At 52.4% G+C, this 17,356-nt stretch overlaps 1 protein-coding gene across 2 annotated transcripts in view; it reads right to left on the bottom strand.

Moving 5' to 3' along the window:
- The window catches only part of TCF20 (transcription factor 20), a 105,462-nt gene that overhangs the window by 3,223 nt on the left and 84,883 nt on the right, over positions 1 to 17,356 (bottom strand). The window contains exons 3-5 of one of the 2 annotated variants that reach the window (XM_080812483.1): positions 12,019 to 12,112; positions 4,463 to 4,512; positions 3,275 to 3,402 (exon numbers count right to left, since the gene is read on the bottom strand). In XM_080812483.1, coding sequence (XP_080668609.1) covers positions 3,319 to 3,402; positions 4,463 to 4,512; positions 12,019 to 12,112 — 228 coding nt within the window. In that variant the 3' untranslated portion in view covers positions 3,275 to 3,318. The remainder of the gene's footprint in view (positions 1 to 3,274; positions 3,403 to 4,462; positions 4,513 to 12,018; positions 12,113 to 17,356) is intronic. The other variant, XM_080812482.1, reaches the window with a different exon arrangement.

The raw sequence follows: 17,356 nt of genomic DNA, 5'->3' as shown, positions 1-17,356 counted from the left end.
GCTGCAGCCGGCAAGAGCGCCGCGAGCGGGCATCCACTCTGTGCCGGGGGGTTTTCAACACTCTCTTTAAAAGGCATCTTGATGTCCAGCTGCCGGTGAGGAAAGTTTCACCTGGGGCCACAGCCTTCCAGGACTCGCTCACCTTTGTCACGCTCCCACCTTCCTTCGCTTTCAGCGGCCCCTCCACGGTCTGAGCCTGGCGGGGCCTCCTCCAGCCTTCTCCCAGCACAGCAAGAATCCACCACGTCCTCCCCGCCCGGCCGGTTCCCACCTGCAGGGATGGGGCTGTGCGGTGGGGCCGTCGACCGTACCTATCCAGGCACAGACAGGGTGACGAGCACATGCCGCCCTGCGGGGCACGCCCTCTCTGACGGACTGGGCCAGCCCCGCCTCGGGTGTGCTCCAGGCTAGAGCAGAGAAGCCGGAGCCAGACACGGTTCCTGTCCTCACTGCGTGCACAGGCTAGTGGAGATGCACATAAGCAAACGAATGAATGATTCCAAATTGGCACAGGAAAGCTGCGGCGTGCAAAGGAGCCTGACAGGGACCCAGAAGGGAAGGCCTCTGCAGCTGAGACCCAGAGAGGAGAGGGAGCCTGTCACGGAAGATGGGAGGCAGGGGACCCAGGCCCAGGGAATGGCACGTGCCAGAGCCCACAGGGAGAAGTCCCGCCTCTGAGCAGCTCGCCAGACACGCCCACAGGCCCTGGCGGAGGCATCAGCAGTCAGCACAGGGAGAAGGTGGGCGCCCACAGGCCTCCCCACTGCTTCCTCACGCCCAGAAACGGGCAAGCGGCAGCCTGCTGCGTGGAGGGCGGCCCAAAGACTTTTCCTCTCTGGCACGGCTGGTCTGCTGAGGGCCAAGTGCAGGGACCTCATATGCTGCTGGAGGCTGGGGGGGATTCAATCTCCCATCTCCCAGCCCCTAGTTTTCTACCAGACAGGGCGGCAGCAGGGTCCAGCCCGCAGCCTTGACCCCTCGGGCTCCTGCAGCGCCCCAGGACCTGCACAAGCTGTACCCCACGCCAGGCCGCGCGGACACCTTGAAGACATTTCTTAACTGAATCCTCACAAGGCTGGCCACCGCTGTTCCTCTCTTTACCGAAGAAACAAAAGCAGAAACAGCAAGTGCCCCTGGTCACACAGCTCTTACTGTAGGAGAAAACGGGGCCCCGAGAAGCAGGACCCAGGTACTCACGTCCCCTCCCTGCCATGTCAGGGCACCCAATGGCAGTAGCTCTCTGTCCCTAGAACGGGCCCCGAGATGAACTGTTCTCCGTCCCAATCACTGGGGCTCCCGTACAGTCTGCCGAGGGCCACCACCCGCAATGGGACAGCTGAACCGAGAAACAGGACAAGGGCCCGCCCTGGGGATGGCACGAGGAGAAAATCCTTTCAGGTGGGCACGACTGGATGCAGCGTATGTCCACCCTTTCCCTCCAAGAGGTGGACGGTCGGACCTCAACAGACGAGAAACCACCCCACACCGATGGGTCGGCCACGTGACCGCTCGGCGCGGCAGCGTCTCCTGTCCGCACGGGGACTCCTGCCCACACCGACTGAGGTCTGAACGACGAAGCTCAATGCCCCGCTTGGGGGCTGAGGGCTGGCAGCTGGCAGCGCCCAAGGCTGGGTGGAGAGGAAGGAGATGATGAATGAAATTAAAATTCCCAGCCAGAGATCTGCCCACCAGGCCCATGGCTCAGTCTCCCCTACAAACACGGGCTGGAATGCCAGGACGAAAACAACGGCACCTGACAACAAACGGTTCCTTCCCTGACCGGGTCGCCAGGACAGTCAGGAACGTTCCTTGCGGCCCCCACAGCACACGGCCCTACCCATCAGGCAGAGGAATTGACGGGAAGAAGGCAGAGCCCAGGCACAGACCAAAGGCCAAGAGAAACATGCTGGAGAACCGTCCAGACTGCTGTCGTGCACTGAGGGCTGCTCGGGGGAAAGGCGTGCAGGAGCCAGCGGGCCCCGGTGTGTTCCGGAAATCCAGTGGCCGCTGCTACCGCAAGTTCGCTCATTTGACTCCTGGGACCTGACCACCTGCCCTTCATTCCCAACCCCTGTCCCTGAAGAGAGAAAAGAAAGGCACGACCGCAGAGGCCTTACTCGACAGCCCCCCTGGAGAAAGCCGACAGGCCTCTCTACGGGCCCATGGCCTCACACAGCAGAGCACAGGGGGCTTCTCCGGAATTCGGCACTGGGACCCTCCGAAAAAACCGAGGACTTCTCAAAGGAGGAAAAGTGCCACCGTCTGAGAGGAATTATTTTCTCCTCAAGTGACTGGTAGGTATTGCGGGGCAAGGTGGAACCTGCCGGCTGTCACGGGGAGGGAACGTGCCGTGGACTCTAGCACGTCTGTGTGTGGCTTTCAGGCACCTGGAGTAAACACATTAGCCCTTCACTTGAAGAGAAATAATCCCTTAATGAACGTTTCTGAGACAACTGGTCCCCCTCCCCATCCCCGAGGACCAAGTGCTTCAAGTTACATCTTGGCTTTTCTTTCTCTTCTCTCTCTCTCTCTTTTTTTCTTTTTCTTCTCTTTATGGTCTATTTTCTTCAACCTTCAGGACTCTGTGGGCGTGGGGGGCAGGGGGCGAGCAAGCAGGGCGCAGGGGAGGCGCACTGCCTCTGGAGACGTCAGTCCACTAATCCACACTAATTCCACAGACGCGCGCTGCCGCCGCCCCGACCACAAGCCCAGACACACTCACAAAAAGCACAGCTCGATCTCTTGAGGTTTTTAAGAGTAAAATGAAATTGGATGCTAAAGTCCCCTAAATCTTTGAGGGGATTTCCCTTCCCTTTGTACTTCTGTGCAAAGGAGTCCTTCATAGTACTTGGGGAAAAGATTTCAAAGAACAAAACTGAGGAATGTTTTGTTTTTCAAAGGAAGAGCCACCACAAGCTTTGCAGATAGGGAGTAAATTGGAAAGGCCAGTCCACTGGCTAGAAGCGTTTCTGAGCCGGGGACAGAGGGTGCGCTGCTGGCGGGCTCTGTCCCGGAAGCCTTCCAGAGCGCCACACACAAGCCTCACCTCGGCTCAGTCACCGTGAACTCTGACGGGCAACGGGACAGTTTTAAAGCCTCAAACATGTCTCCACGGACATTCCGGGGAGCTAAATGACAGTCGGAGAAACACTTAATCCACCTGTTTTTGGCAATTCAAGCGCTTATAGGCCGGTGGCGCAGCCTGGCCTGGGGCAAGCAGGGCAGAGGCCATGACACCGACTGGGACCCTGGCAGGGGTGCGGCCCCGACTCACCTGTGCTTGCTGTACTTTCCATTCCCACGAGCACACTGCCCCCCTCACCCCCGCTCCGACTGCTCTGTGCTGAGGCTGCCTTTCGCTGTCTTGTTCTGCAAGGGTGGGAGGGGGAACGGGAGGGGAGGCTGCCGCCGGCAAAGCCAAGGAGACAAGACAGGAGGGAAAGAAGAACAGTGCGGGGGTCAGGGAGGGCAGAGGCGAGGAGAGGAATGGCACACAGAAAAGGAAAGAAAAAGCAGAGAGTCAGTATTGAATGACAAACAGGAGATATTCAGACAGGGTTTTCCAAGGCAAAATGTGGCCATTAAAAAGAAGTTTAAAAACTAAAACCATGCAAATTAAGAGAGAACACTATAAGATCCTGTGGTCCATCTCTGAAAATAATTTTTAAAGAAAAGCATAAGCAAGCATCTTTCCGAAGCGTTTTGGGGGCAGACCCGTCAGGAGGACCGCTTTTCGGGTTCATGTTTGGCCCCAGTCGGAGCCCGGAGCCTGCGAGCGACCCGTGACCACCAGGTGTCAGTGTGACCTCAGCCAGAGGAGCGCAACCGCCACGTAAACGCCAGGTGGCGCCAGACCGGCAGGGCGGGCCCCATCCTCCGCGGGGCTTCCTTCTCGCACCCTCCCTGCCCCACGTGCTAGGTCTGCGACAGCCCAGGCGCCCCTAATCCTTTCCTAAAGGCGCATCCTTTCCTAAAAGGGTCACACCAACAGACCACCTCCTGAATTACTGGGGAAATCAGGCGGCAGCCCCCACCAGCTGCACCACCGGTCACTTCTGCTGAGGTCAAGCCTAGAAAAGACCGTTTCCCCCCCAGAACCGTGGGGTCAATTCTTATTTCTTTTAGTCGGGGAAAATGCCTCTGATTATGTATCAAGGCCCACAGGCTTACCTCGTGCCAACCTGGGAACTGGGGGTCCACTAAACTAAAATGGAAATCAGCAGTTGTATTGAGTTTGCTCTTTAAATTTCTCTTAACAATCCAAAAATACCTTCCGCTCCCCCACGTTTCTCCCAGCCTATCACAGCACGTGGGGGCCACTCTGGGGTGCAGGGCTCCCTCCAGCACCGGGCCTCTCCACTCTCTCAGGGCCAGGAGCAGGCAGCGGCCTCCCACGTATGGTCTGTAGATGGTGAGGGACACCCCCTCCCCAGGCCTGCGGGGGCCACACGCACTGACTCACCTTGTGCTTGGGGCACCTCACCGAGAAGTTCTCCTCATGGAGCAAACAATCTACAAGACAGAAGGGCACAGTCAGACCGAGCCAGCGGGTGGTACAGCCCGGGGTGAGGGGGGCCACACTAGCCAGGACTGACAGTGTCAGACAGGGAGGTAAGAGGCCCCCATACTGTGATTTCTGAAACATCAGAGACGCCCCCAAATGAACTATGCTACTGCAACATGATGGGAGTATCAGTCCCTTAAAATTTTAATGCTTCACAACAGTTAATGGTACAGGGAAACTCATGACACAGAATGGCTTGAAAACCAGTTTACGTAAATATAGAAGTACAGTCCTAATTTTATCAAAATGTGTTATGTGCACGAAAAACAAGACAAAGGAAACTTACCCAGTGGTTCTCTTTGGCTAGCAACACTATAGGTGACTTTATTTTTTTAAAATGTATTTCCACAATTATACTAACAGTCAGAAATCATCTCCAATAAATGTTATTTTTAAAATTCCTGATTCTCGGCTAAGCCCATTCGAGCAGGCCCGAGCCAAAGCTTCCTCATGGCAACACCGCACACCTGGGGGCACCTCTCTCCTCCGTCCAGAGCCCGGCTACCACCTTTGCCGGACAACCCATGGAGACACAGGAGAAGTTCCCGACACGAGCCACATAATCCACACTAAACGCTTCAGGGGAAAATGAAATCCCACGAGGGGGTTACTAATCCTTGAAGGAAAATGATTCATTCCAACTTTTAACGTGGTGACAGCTTCCTCGCTGACAGCAAGGACACGCGTCCGCCTCCAGGTGTGCTGAGCTCCGTGGCACAAGGGTGGTGTGTGGAGCAGGGCGAGGAAATCTAATTAATGAATTCACTCTGCACACCGCAGCTCCCGGAGACCGACAGCCAGGTCACTGGTGCAAGATGCGGTGGCAGAATGTTAATAAATATTGATCACACATTCTCAGAGAGCTCCCGGGCACCGTGGCGGGAAGCAGCCATGGTACTTAGCCTTGTTAAATGTACGATTTAACTCCGGTTTAAACTGAGGTCCGGATTAGCAGCCTATGTATCCGCAGGTTTCACAGGATACGGGAATAAGCAAGGGAACACACAAACGAAAATTTCTCAGGTCCTCTGTATCTTAAACAAATGGAAAAAGACCCTTTCATAACTGGGCTGGGCCTGTCCCATCACGGCCTCCCTCTGGAGCCCCTGAATACCCAGGAGTGGGCAGGCAGCCTCTCTGCTCCCGGGGCCGGCCTCCAGGCCCAGGAGCCCGGCAAGTCTGGCTAACCCCCGAGCCCTCCCCCGCAAGCAAATAGCATGGCAGTAAATGAAATGTGTTAATTTAAAACCCGCAAGTACACGGCGTGACCAAGGCCCCTGCTGCTCCAATCTGCCGGAGAGCTTATGAACAGCAGGGGACAAGGCGACCGGCGCGCAGGAAGCACTCGCGCCTTACCTGGGCTTTGGCAGCACTGCTTGCTGGCGGTCTCTAGTCTGGGCCAGAGAAACCGCAGAGCCCCTGTGGGGCTCGGCCACCTTTATGCCACAGGGGTTCAGAGAAATGAGAAGGGGGGACTGTATTAGCTGGAAAAGGTGCTATGGGAAAGGCAGCGGCGGCTCAGTTCCCCTCCCAGCCACGGAGGAGCGGCCAGCTGTGACAGACCATTAGTGAAATGCGTCTGAAGTTAGGAGACACGCTCCCTCTACGTTAAAAAGCAGAAAAGAAATAAGACAACAAGTGTGCACTGGAGGCAACTGGAGCTAACATCAGGCTCTTCTGGAAAGGGGAGTCTCCTAAACAAATCTGCCAGAGACCACGTCCACCTTGGAAAAGGCCTCCAGCAGGAAGACTGCAGACCAGGGCTCCCATCCGTCCTCGTCACGTCCGCAGGCCATCGGGAACCGCAATTCACGCTCTTGGCGGGGCCAGAACCGTGGCCAGAGAGCTTAGCCACCCGCAAGGGCCCGGGGAGCCCCTTCTTGGCTGCCCTGACCCAGGCCCTGCTGCGAGGAGCAGAAGAGCGGTGAGAGGCTCGCTGGGGCCCCGCCCGAGGTCGCTGAACAGGTGCCCGCCCTACACGGCGGGCCGGCCTCGGGCTTGGTTTTTCTCAAGCCTGTGGCCATATCCCACACTGGCCAGAGGGCCTGGTCAGCACTTCCACACAGTGAAGTCGAAGGAAACGGCGTGCTGGAGCATCGCACACGCTGGAAAAGACTCACAGGGTTGTCTTGTCAACAAGATGGCTCCCAGACACAAACGCAGCACCCACAAGAGGATGCCGCTTTCCTCTCTGCACTTCGCTTAAATGCACAGTGGACCTCACCGCACTCCTCACAACAAGCGACTCGGAGCTACCCGCACCCATGTGCGGCCACATCTTCTCTGGGCCAGCGGCACTAAGCTCAAGGCGGGGGAGATGAGAGAGGGGAGGGCTGCTGGCGCTCGGACCTGCCAGCCCCCAGACGCCGTCTCCAGCTCGTCCGCAAACTCTCCTAGAGCTATGGTTGGTGCTTAGATTGGCCTGATCACTCTGGGTCCTAGGGACCCGCCAGCCACACCCACCTTGTCGAGGGGCTCCTGGGCCCGGTGAGGGGACTATCAGAGCCGGGCAAGCCCTGGCACTGGTCCTGGGGTGCAGAGCAGGGGCCTCTCTGGGGAAGGGCCGGCCACCAGTCCTTTTATAACCCCAGGGGGCCTGAACCCACTGCGTCCAGATCAGAGTCCGCGGTGAGCAGCAGGGGTGGCTGCAGAGAGCGTGTCCCCGCTGGGCCTCCTCCTGAGGTAAGAGAAACCCCCTCCAGGCTGCATTCCTCGTGCACAGTACTTTCTAATATGTGGCTGCGGCTCTTTTTCCCTTTGGTCTTAATTGCTGTGGCTCGTTGCATTAATACATCACTTTTTTAAAACCAGGGCTCATGTTCCTGTCACTGCATTTCCCCAAGCCACACTCTGCCCCTGAGACCTGAGCAGCACGGGGCGGCTGACCGTGACGTCACGACTGCAGGAACAGGCCTGGGGCGGGGGGGGGGGGGCTGCAGCAGCCACAGACCCTCAGTGGAAAACAATCCCGTTTCCATGGAGCTGCCCCAGCAGTTAGAGTTCCCCCTGAGACATGCACAGCTCCGTGAGGTTTGGGCGGTTCGCAGCAAAGCAAAGATGGACGTTTAATCTGTTCCTTACTCCACGCGGAGATGAGGAACTCTCAAACTCAGGGACTTATTTATTTAGGATGTCAATCAATGAACGCCCTTCCTGGACACAAAAATCCATGGTATCGAGAAGCGAACTCCTGAGAAGACCGTGTGGGGTAAACATAAGCATCCGTCCCACAGAGCTGTTCAGGCTTCTGGGTCACTGGGACTCCGGGCATCAAAAAGACTGATAAATGCCCAAGACATGGTCACCCTGTAGTGCTACTTCCTTGGTCCTGTATTTCTAGATGGAGCAGCAGAGCAGGTGGCTGCTGGGGCAGCAAAGCCGGGGGGCCAAGGACCTGCCTGAGCCCCCACCCCTCCGACCCAGGCAGCCTTCCTCTCACCGGATACTTGGCCACCAACTTCTGCCGAATACACACGTGACCCACTCACTTGGGCAGGCCACGCGAGACAGGTGCAGACAGAGTGACCAACATGGCTTACTTACTAACCCTCACTGGTAAGCAAGCTTCCTCTGGAGGGGAGGCAGAGCCCTGTGCACTTCCCCGAGACCCCACGCGCATGGCCTGAGCTTGACCAAGGCGGGGCTAAGCCGGTGCTCTCCAGCTCCCAGCCGCACTTGCACAGATAATTAAGTTTAAATACAATGAAGTCAAATAAAAATTCAGTCCCTCGTTCCCAAAGAGCCACACTTTAAGCACTCAGTGGTACACAAGGCTTGTGGCTACTACGCTGGAGAGTACAGATCTAGAACATTCCTGTCATGGCAGAGGGTCCTCCTGAGCAGCACTGCTGAATCCCTCAAGAAACTGCCAGGAGCCTGGTCCCTAGCTTGGCTGGTGCCCCATTGTGCAGATGGGGGTGCACTCACATGGGGGGTAGGGGGTAGCGGACGAGACGAGGTTACCTGTCTGCCGCTCACCAGATGTTTCTGAGCAAAGCCTCAGTACAGACCACCTCTTACCAGGCTGCTGACTGCGAGAGCCAAGCCTTGCATAAAATTATAAATAACTGCTACAAACTTAATACTTAAACATCTTCACTTAAAAATCATGAAGCTTAGGGGCGCCTGGGTGGCTCAGTGGGTTAAAGCCTCTGCCTTTGGCTCAGGTCATGATCCCAGGGTCCTGGGATCGAGCCCCGCATCAGGCTCTCTGCTCAGCAGGGAGCCTGCTTCCCCCCGCCCCCCGCCTGCCTCTCTGCCTACTTGTGATCTCTGTCTACCAAGTAAATAAATAAAATCTTAAAATGCCATGAAAAAGAGAAACGGCAACGGCTGGCTGTTGAGAGTGAGGAAGAGAGCGTAAGAGAGAGGACGGAGCGGCTGTACGATGGAATGTGCCAGACCACGACTCAGGGTGAATTACAGCTCAGACACAGCACAGAAACATGTTGGGGAAGAAAGAGTATGGAAAGGGACAGACTAAAACCCAAGCTCCCTGAACTGACATTTCAAGGCTCTCTTCTTACTCCCTCTGGCCATACAGTGCCCTGGCCACCGGCCGCCCTTCAGCAAGTGCAAACACACTTTTGTGAGAATCGAACTGTGGCATAATACGCGTTATCTTTCTGTATTTTTCTGGTTCTTCAGCTGTACCTCCTATGGAAACTTGGAAAGACAAAAAGAAAGGGAGGGAAAGGAGGCACAAGCTCAAACAACTTCCCGGGAAGGAAGGGTGGTTCAGATGAACTCGGACTCCCCTCCCCCGACCTGTCAGATCCCACTCTGAGCTTCATGCCCCTGTACCTGCTTCCCCCACCTGGACGGCCAGGCCCTCCCCTCCTCCCTCTCAAGCACGTAGAGATAACCGGCAGCCTGCCACTGGCTGGACCCACGCTGATCTTCCCTTTCTCCCCCTCCCTCCTGAATGAAAGTACTAGGAGGGCCGGTGAGGGGAGACATGTGCTCAGAAAGTAACTGGTGAAAACGTCCACTGAAAGGGTAAGACTACATGGAGAGAGAGGACTTCCTCAAGCTAAAGCTCAGAGTCAGAATTTAAGGGTTCTGCATCATTCTTTCACTGGCTGGAACTTCGTGGACAAGAGTCCCCCCTTCTTCCGACAGTAGTGATACTGCGAAACACTACTCTGATCATCTCAACAGACATGGAAAAAAGACGGTAAGATGCAAAAGCCATGGTTGAGAGAGAAAAACACTCAACAAATCAGTCAAACAGGGAACTTCCTCAGCTGCGTCGAGAACATCTGTGAAAACCCCACAGCTATCATCACACTTACTAGGTCAGAAACAAGGCAAGGATGTCAGCTCTCGCCGCTGCTACCCAGCATTATGCTAGAAGTTCTAGCCAAGACAATTAGGCAAGAAAAAGAAATAAAAGGCATCTGACTGGAAAAGAAGAAGTGAAACTACCCATTTGCAGATGACATATCTTGTACATAGAAATCCATTAAAAAACTATTAGAACTAATCAATGAGCTGAGCAAAGCTGCAGGATACAAGATCAATACACGAAATCAATTGTGTTTCTATATGTTCACAACAAACCATCTGAAAACTAAATTAGGAAAACAACTGCATTTACAATCACACTAAAAATAATAAAATACTTCAGAATAAATTTAATGAACAAGCGCAAAACTTATACTCCGAAAACTACAAAACACTGTTGATCGAAATTCAAGAATGAGACAAAGGCAGAGACGCTGCCTGGCCATGGGCTGGAAGACTGTTGTTAAGATGGTAAGACTCCCCAGCTGCACCTGCAGATTCAGTGCAATCGCTAGAGTTTTAATGGCTGGTTTTTTTTTTTTTTTAAATAGAAATAGACCAGCTGATCTTAAAATTCATAGGAAGTAGCCAAGGACCCAGAACAGCCAAAACAATCTTGACAAAAGGAATATTCAGAAGACTCAAACTTTCCAATTTCAGAATCTACTACAGAGTTCCAGTAATCAAGACAGCGTGGGACTGGACAAAGTTCAGAAATAAGCCCACACATCCATGGACCACTGGTTTTTGACAAAGGTGCTGAGATCATTCAATGAGGAAAAAATCATCTTTTCTACAAATGGCGCTAAGACACTGGAATCCACGCACAAAAGAGTGAAGTGGGTGCCTGGTGGGGGGGCTCAGCGGGTGAAGCGGCTGCCTTCAGCTCAGGTCATGATCCCAGCATCCTGGGACTGCGTCCCACATCAGGCTCCCCGCTCGGCAGGAAGTCTGCTCCTCCCTTTCCCTCCACCTGCTGCTTCCCCTTGCTTCTGCTCTCTCTGTCTCTGTCAAATAAAGTCTTTAAAAAAAAAAAAAAGAGTGAACTGGAGTCCTATTTCATACCATATATAAAAATTAACTCAAAGTGGATCAAAGACCCACGTAAGAGCTAAATTCTGAGAGGAGAAAACACAGGCATAAATCTTTGTGATTTTCTGGATTAGGCAACAGTTTCTTAGACGTAAGAAAAAGGAACAGGCCATGAAAAGCAAAAACAGCAAAAGAAAAAATGGATAAACTGAACTTCACGCAGACACCACCCATCATCAGCCACCTGGGAAATACTCCAATCACAATGAGATGCTGGGATGGCGGGGACACAAGAGGCAGGTAACGCCAAGGGCCGGTGAGGATGTGGAGAGACCGAAGCCCTCCTACACTGCTGGAAGGATGGGAAAGGACTTAGCCACTTGGGGAAAGTCTGACCGTCCCGCCACAGAGTTACCATACAACCCAGTAATTCCACTCCCGGGCTGAAACCCCAAAGAAGTGAAAACATTAGATCTAGAGAAAGACTTGTGAGTGTGCACTGCAGCATTATTCATAATAATCAAAAATTGGAAAACAATCTCAATGTGCATGGACTGACGAGCGGTACATAACATACGGTGTGTCTGAAACACAGTTGGGCAATAAAAATGAAGCCCGATGTCTGCTGCAACATGCACAAACCTGGAAAAGCGCGACGTGAAGACACAGATGCCGGCGTCCTAAGGAACACCTACTGTGCGATCCCACTTACACCAAGTGCCCGGAACAGGCAAACCCATCAAGATACGAAGTAGGTCAGTGGTCGCCAGGGGCCAGGGTGGGTGGAGGGGGAGTGACCACTAATGGGTAGGAATTCACGAGGTGACGAAAATATCCTAAAATTGACTACGATGACGGGTGCACGTCATCTGAGTGTACTAACTCAAACCCACTGGACTGGACTGGACTGGACTGTACACCTAAAGAGTGAATCACGTGTGAATTATAGGAATAAATCTGTTATTATGACGCCGTTTCACTCCCTTTTATTATCCTCTCTGCATCCCTGTAGAATCCACAAACAGAACAGGGTCAGAAGAGACACAAGAGAATGATAAAGGGAAGAAGGCAGAGAGAGTCAAAGTGGCCGTCCCAGCCTTCGGACGCCCTGGACAAGGGCCGCGGTCCCATCTTACCTGCGTCAATGGCACACGGGTAGTGGTATCGGAAGGAACAGCCTTTGTTGTAACAGCCCAAGGTGGCACCTGCCTCCTGGCAGTGGGAACATTTCTGAAAAGAAAGAAGTGCGGCAGGTCAGCATCCCAGAATTCACCCCTCTCCTCCAGGCCCTCCCGAAGCCCCGTCTGTCACCCCCCAGCTCGTCTCTGTGGTTACAGGTCAGCGGTGGGAGGCTGGGCGGGTCAGGTGCTAACCGCCACTCACTGACCGCACCGTGGAAAGGATCCAGCAGAGACGTGCTAGGCCAGGCCTCGTAAATGGCCACAAATAGATCAAACAGAACAAGGCAAAGGGGTGGGGTGGGGCACCCGGACTTGTCCCCGGTGCGCCTGTTGTCCGCTCGCCCACACACGTGCTTGCCCGTCCTTTCCTCATTTCTCCCGCTTCTTAAAATGCCAGATCTTGCCTATTTATTTCTGCTGTGGAAGTCTGGGGTGGGAGGAGAGGGTAAGATAGTAGAGTTATATATAAACCTTTTAGAATTAAAAGTGGAATTTGGTTTCTAGTTCTTGTATTTGTAAGATTTTATTTTTATTCTACTTATCCCGAATGCCCAATACAAGTATATTTTTCTCTTCAGAAAAGATGGGCTCCTGTGTGCAAATGGTATTTTTATACACAAATCCTATTTTAAATGCACTAGGAAACCTGCCACAAATTTCTGGCTAAGTGAGACATTATTCCGTAATTGAGATGTTCCTCCTTATATGGGCAGGTTTTCTTAAAGTGGGGCACATCTCTATCATCCCTGTGATCGCTCAGTCCTGTCGGCATACGAAATGTGACCTAGCAACAATAATCATCATTTGTAAAATTCAGCCAAATCGGCCCTACTGTGGGAGGCTGCCAGTCCTTCTGGTGGCCGAGGCACACCCACATGAGGCCACCTGAGTGATACAGACGCTTGCTCCTGATTCTAGGAAAAATAACATGAAAGTGCTCCCTCAGCCGTCGTGCTTGTGGAGAATGCCTCCCCACGGGGGCCGGCACCCTCCTGGGGGCAATAAGCCCAAAGGCTGCCCTTCTCCCCCTTTTCTCATGCGAAGGCGGAGCCCAGCTGGCGGCTCCTCAGGAGTCAGTGTGGCTCCAGTGGGAGCGAAGCGCACCCGGACCCAGTTTCCCCGACGCAGATCGACGCGAAACCCACCCCAGTGCCGGCCGCAGCACCGCCTCGGGGCCTCGCCATGCAACGGGTGTCGCTGTTGTGCCACAGCCATAAACCCAGTCATTCAGTCCTGGAAGCTTCCCCCTCCCACAGATGAGGTGCCCGAGGCACCCGGAGCAGAAGTTCTTGCTCCGGGTCAGAGCCGATCCAAACTGACCGGCCCCGGCACCCTCCAAAGACAAGGGGGCAGGGAGAGGGCCCTAAGCCACGTCCTCCGCGAGCTCTGCCTTCCTCTCAGAAGACCAACGTCCTTCTGGGTGCTGAGGATCCGGAAACGTTTACTTTGCCCGGAAACAAAAGATGACTCCGTGGCTGGAGTAAACCAAGGACCGCCGGCAGCACCCTGAACAGCGCTCGACTGTACCCCTCTGTCAGCGCCACAGCGGACGTTCAGAAGCGAGGTCTCCCTGCTAACTGGAGGGGACGACTGTGGCTCATCTGTCAGTCGCCTGCCCGCAGCAGTTTCCGCTGGAGGCCCTTCTGACTGAAGAAGCCGGATCAGCTCCCCACACTTCTGCTCCAGGCCCTCCCCGCCCCGAGGGAGAGGGGGTGAACCCCAGTCAGTGGTGGCCACTTACGAATGGGTGTAGCAAGCGTTCCTGGTAGGGAAGCCCGCAGGCTAAGGAACTTGCGGGAAAGTTTCACCTCTCTTAAACCGGGGCAAGAGGCAGGAATAGGCTGCTCACTCCGCCGGTTAGGGTGGGATGAAGAGATCTGTTGAAATCCCGTTATCACCATGAAGGGACAGCTCTTAAGACAAAGCCCAAGCTGTTGAGGACAGCAGAGCGACAGGACAGAGGGAACCTGGACCCTCTGTGACGCTGCTGACGACTCTGTTAACCAGGTCCAGAACCATCCCATCTCCAGACCGCTAAAGGAGATGACACTTAAAAAAAAAATCACTTTTTAATTTTGTAACGTACAGTCATCACTGATACTGGAAGGGACTAATATCCGAAGCACGGCCGCAGAAGGTCAAGTGTGCAGGCTCTGGAACCTAAGCAACCCGCTGGCAAATGCTCCCACTGCCGCCTCTATGTGCTCCCGGCCAACGCCTAACCTCCGCTTCCTTAAACCGCAAACACGAACCTACCTAACAGTACCATCCACCCCGCAGAGCTGGGAGGGTTAGCATGTGAATCCAGGCTGAAGACGGTGTCTGGATCAAAAGTGTCGGTAAATGTGAGTGACACAGACCACCGGTGAGAAGCAAGCTGCAGAGCTGGCCTTGTCATCACCTGAGCTCCCGGACGGGAAGGAGAAACAACCAAGCTCTGGGCTGAACGAGGTCCATCTCCCTCCTACCTCAGCTCAGCACAGGTCTCTGTCCCCTGCAGGGCCTCTCACTGCTCCCTCCCGGCCCTGAACCAGCCCACAGGCCACAGGGCCCATCTTTTGCAAAAAGCAAGCAAACTCACCCCTCACCAGGAAATTACATCAATAAAATGACGCTTGCTTCTTTCAGGTAAGAAGCACAATTAATTCACTACATTGCATCCAGAGGAGAAAGACCCTGTATGGTATACTCGGGCCTTAGAGAAAGGACATGAAAGAATTTGGTTCAGTGGCTACAGTGTAATCCTTGGACCAGCAACATCAGCATCACCCTGGAACTTGTTAGAAATGGAAATTTTGGGATTCTGGGAAGATGGGGGAGTAGGCAGCACCAGGAATCTCTCTCTCCCTCCTGGACAACAACTGCATTGGCTGAATCTGTCTGATACAACTATTCTGGAACTCTGGAGTCTGTTGTAGGCGTGCAGCTTCCGGGGGAAGACTTGGGTGGTAAACGGCAGCTAATTTTGGTCAATGTCAACTCCTAGGAGCACAGCGGCAGCCATCCATCTCCCACTCCCGGCCAAGTGGCAGGCAGCTGTGCACACGATCTTGGAGCAGCTTGCACACAGCTTGTGGGAGCGGCAGGGGGAGGGTGGGCAGAGAGAACCCTGTCTTCCAGGTATCGGGAGGGATCCCTGCTCTGACTGCTGATGATCGCTTCTGATCACAGAGGTGCAAACACAGGAGGGCAGTTACTGCTGCAAGCCCGTCCCCCTCAAGCTGAGATGACTTCCGGGGGATTGAAAAGACTGGCACCCTCTCCCCATCACTTTTTGCTTTTTTTCCCTTTCGAGAGCTAGACATTAAAGAGTAGGATGTATAAAAAAACAACTACATGTGTGGGTACAATTAGAAAGTGACCCATGTATTCCTGGGGAAAGGCTCAGAAAAGACCCGAGACTGTAACCTGACACCTCAGGCTGATCCTAGACATAGCATGAACAGTAAAAACAAAAACAAATCCAAAAAACACAACACCACCAAGCCCAAAACAAGTAACAACCTCCCAAAAGGCAATGCTTGGGAAAGGGAGAGAATCTGATCTTCAGAGTTATCACATTATTTTATTTATTTATTCATTCATGACAGCGAGTGCACAGGAGCAGAGGGAGGGAGAGAATCTCAGACTTCACACTGAGCCTGACATGGGACTTGATCTCAGGACCCTGAGATCATGACTTTAGCCAGAACCAAGAGTCAGACACTTAACTGACTGAGCCACCCAGGGGCCCCCAGAGTCATCACATTATTAAATTCAAATTTCCAGTGTTTAAGAAAGACTTGCAAGGCAAACACAGAGACAGGAAAGTATGGCCTATTCAAAGGAAATAAATAAATCAACAGAAACCTCCCCTGAAAAAGACACAAGGGCAGGTACACTAGACAAATACTTGGAGAGAACTGTCTTAGAAATACTCAAAGAATTAAAGAGAGATGATTGGGTGCCTGGGTGGCTCAGTGGGTTAAGCCTCTGCCTTTGGCTCAGGTCATGATCTCAGGGTCCTGGGATCGAGCCCCGCATCAGGCTCTCTGCTCAGCAGGGAGCCTGCTTCCTCCTCTCTCTCTGCCTGCCTCTCTGCCTACTTGTGATCTCTGTCTTTCAAATAAATAAATAAGATCTTAAAAAAAAAATTAAAGAGAGATGGAGATAGTCAAGAACACAATGTGTGAACAAATAAAAATACCAGAAAAGAAAACCTAAAAAGATACCAAAATAAATTCTTCTTGAAGTTGATAACTGTAATAACTGAAATTTAAAAATTGATCAAAGGGATTCAAAGGCAGACTGGATCAGGCTGGAAAAAGAATCAGTGAACCTGAAGATAGGACAATGGAAATTACTGAGGCTCAGGAACAGGGGGAGGAAGAAAAAAGGGCCAAAGAAAAGTGAACAAAGCCTAAGTGAAACCATTAAGCAGACCAACATATGTACTAGGGGAGTCCCAGAAAGAGAAGACAGAGGAAGGGGCAGAGACAATTTTGGAATGACTGCAAACTTCCTAAATTTGATGAAAGATATGAATATAAACATCCAAGAAGTTCAATGAACTCCAAGAAAGATGAACACAGAGATTTGCAGTGATACAAATTATACTCAAATTTTCAAAAGCCAAAGAGATAATGTTGCGAGAAGTGAATTGTTACAATCCTCTCTATAAGATTTGCAGGTTTCTTACCAGAAACTTTGAGGACAGCAGTGGGCTGATGTATACAAAGGGCTAAAAGAAAAAAAAAACTATCAACCAAGAATCCTATACCCGACAAAGCCATCCTTCAAGAGTGAAGGAGAAATCGGGACACTGCCAAATAAACAAAAGCCAAGGGTATTCACGACCGCTAGCCTTCCTCTGTAAGATGTGCTCAAGGGGGTCTGCAGGTGAAGCTGTACAGAGAAATAAAAATCTTAATAAAGGTGAACACATGGGCAATTAGAAAAGCCAAGTGTTATTGCAGCAAAGGCTCATAAATGAATTTTTTTCTACATGATTTAAGAGATTAAAACAGTTAAATAAAAATTATCAGTGTAAAAGCTAGTATTATTGTAACTTTGGTTTGTGACTACAAATCTTGTTTTCTACATAATTTACGAGAACACTACATTTAAAACATTCTCAGTTTATGTGTTGGGGTATACAACATATAAAGATGTAATTTTGTGACATCAACACCTGAAAAGATTAGAGCTGCAAAGGAGCAGAGTTTTTGTGTGTCATTGAAATTAAGTTGGTATAAATTCAAATTAAAGTGTTAATAATGTTAAGATGTTACATACAACCCCCATGGTGACCTTA

This window comes from Martes martes (genome assembly GCF_963455335.1).
Source record: "Martes martes genome assembly, chromosome: 8".
Classification (NCBI taxonomy): domain Eukaryota; kingdom Metazoa; phylum Chordata; class Mammalia; order Carnivora; family Mustelidae; genus Martes; species Martes martes.
Note: the sequence above shows the minus strand (reverse complement) of the source record. Positions and strands in the feature narration are given on the sequence as shown.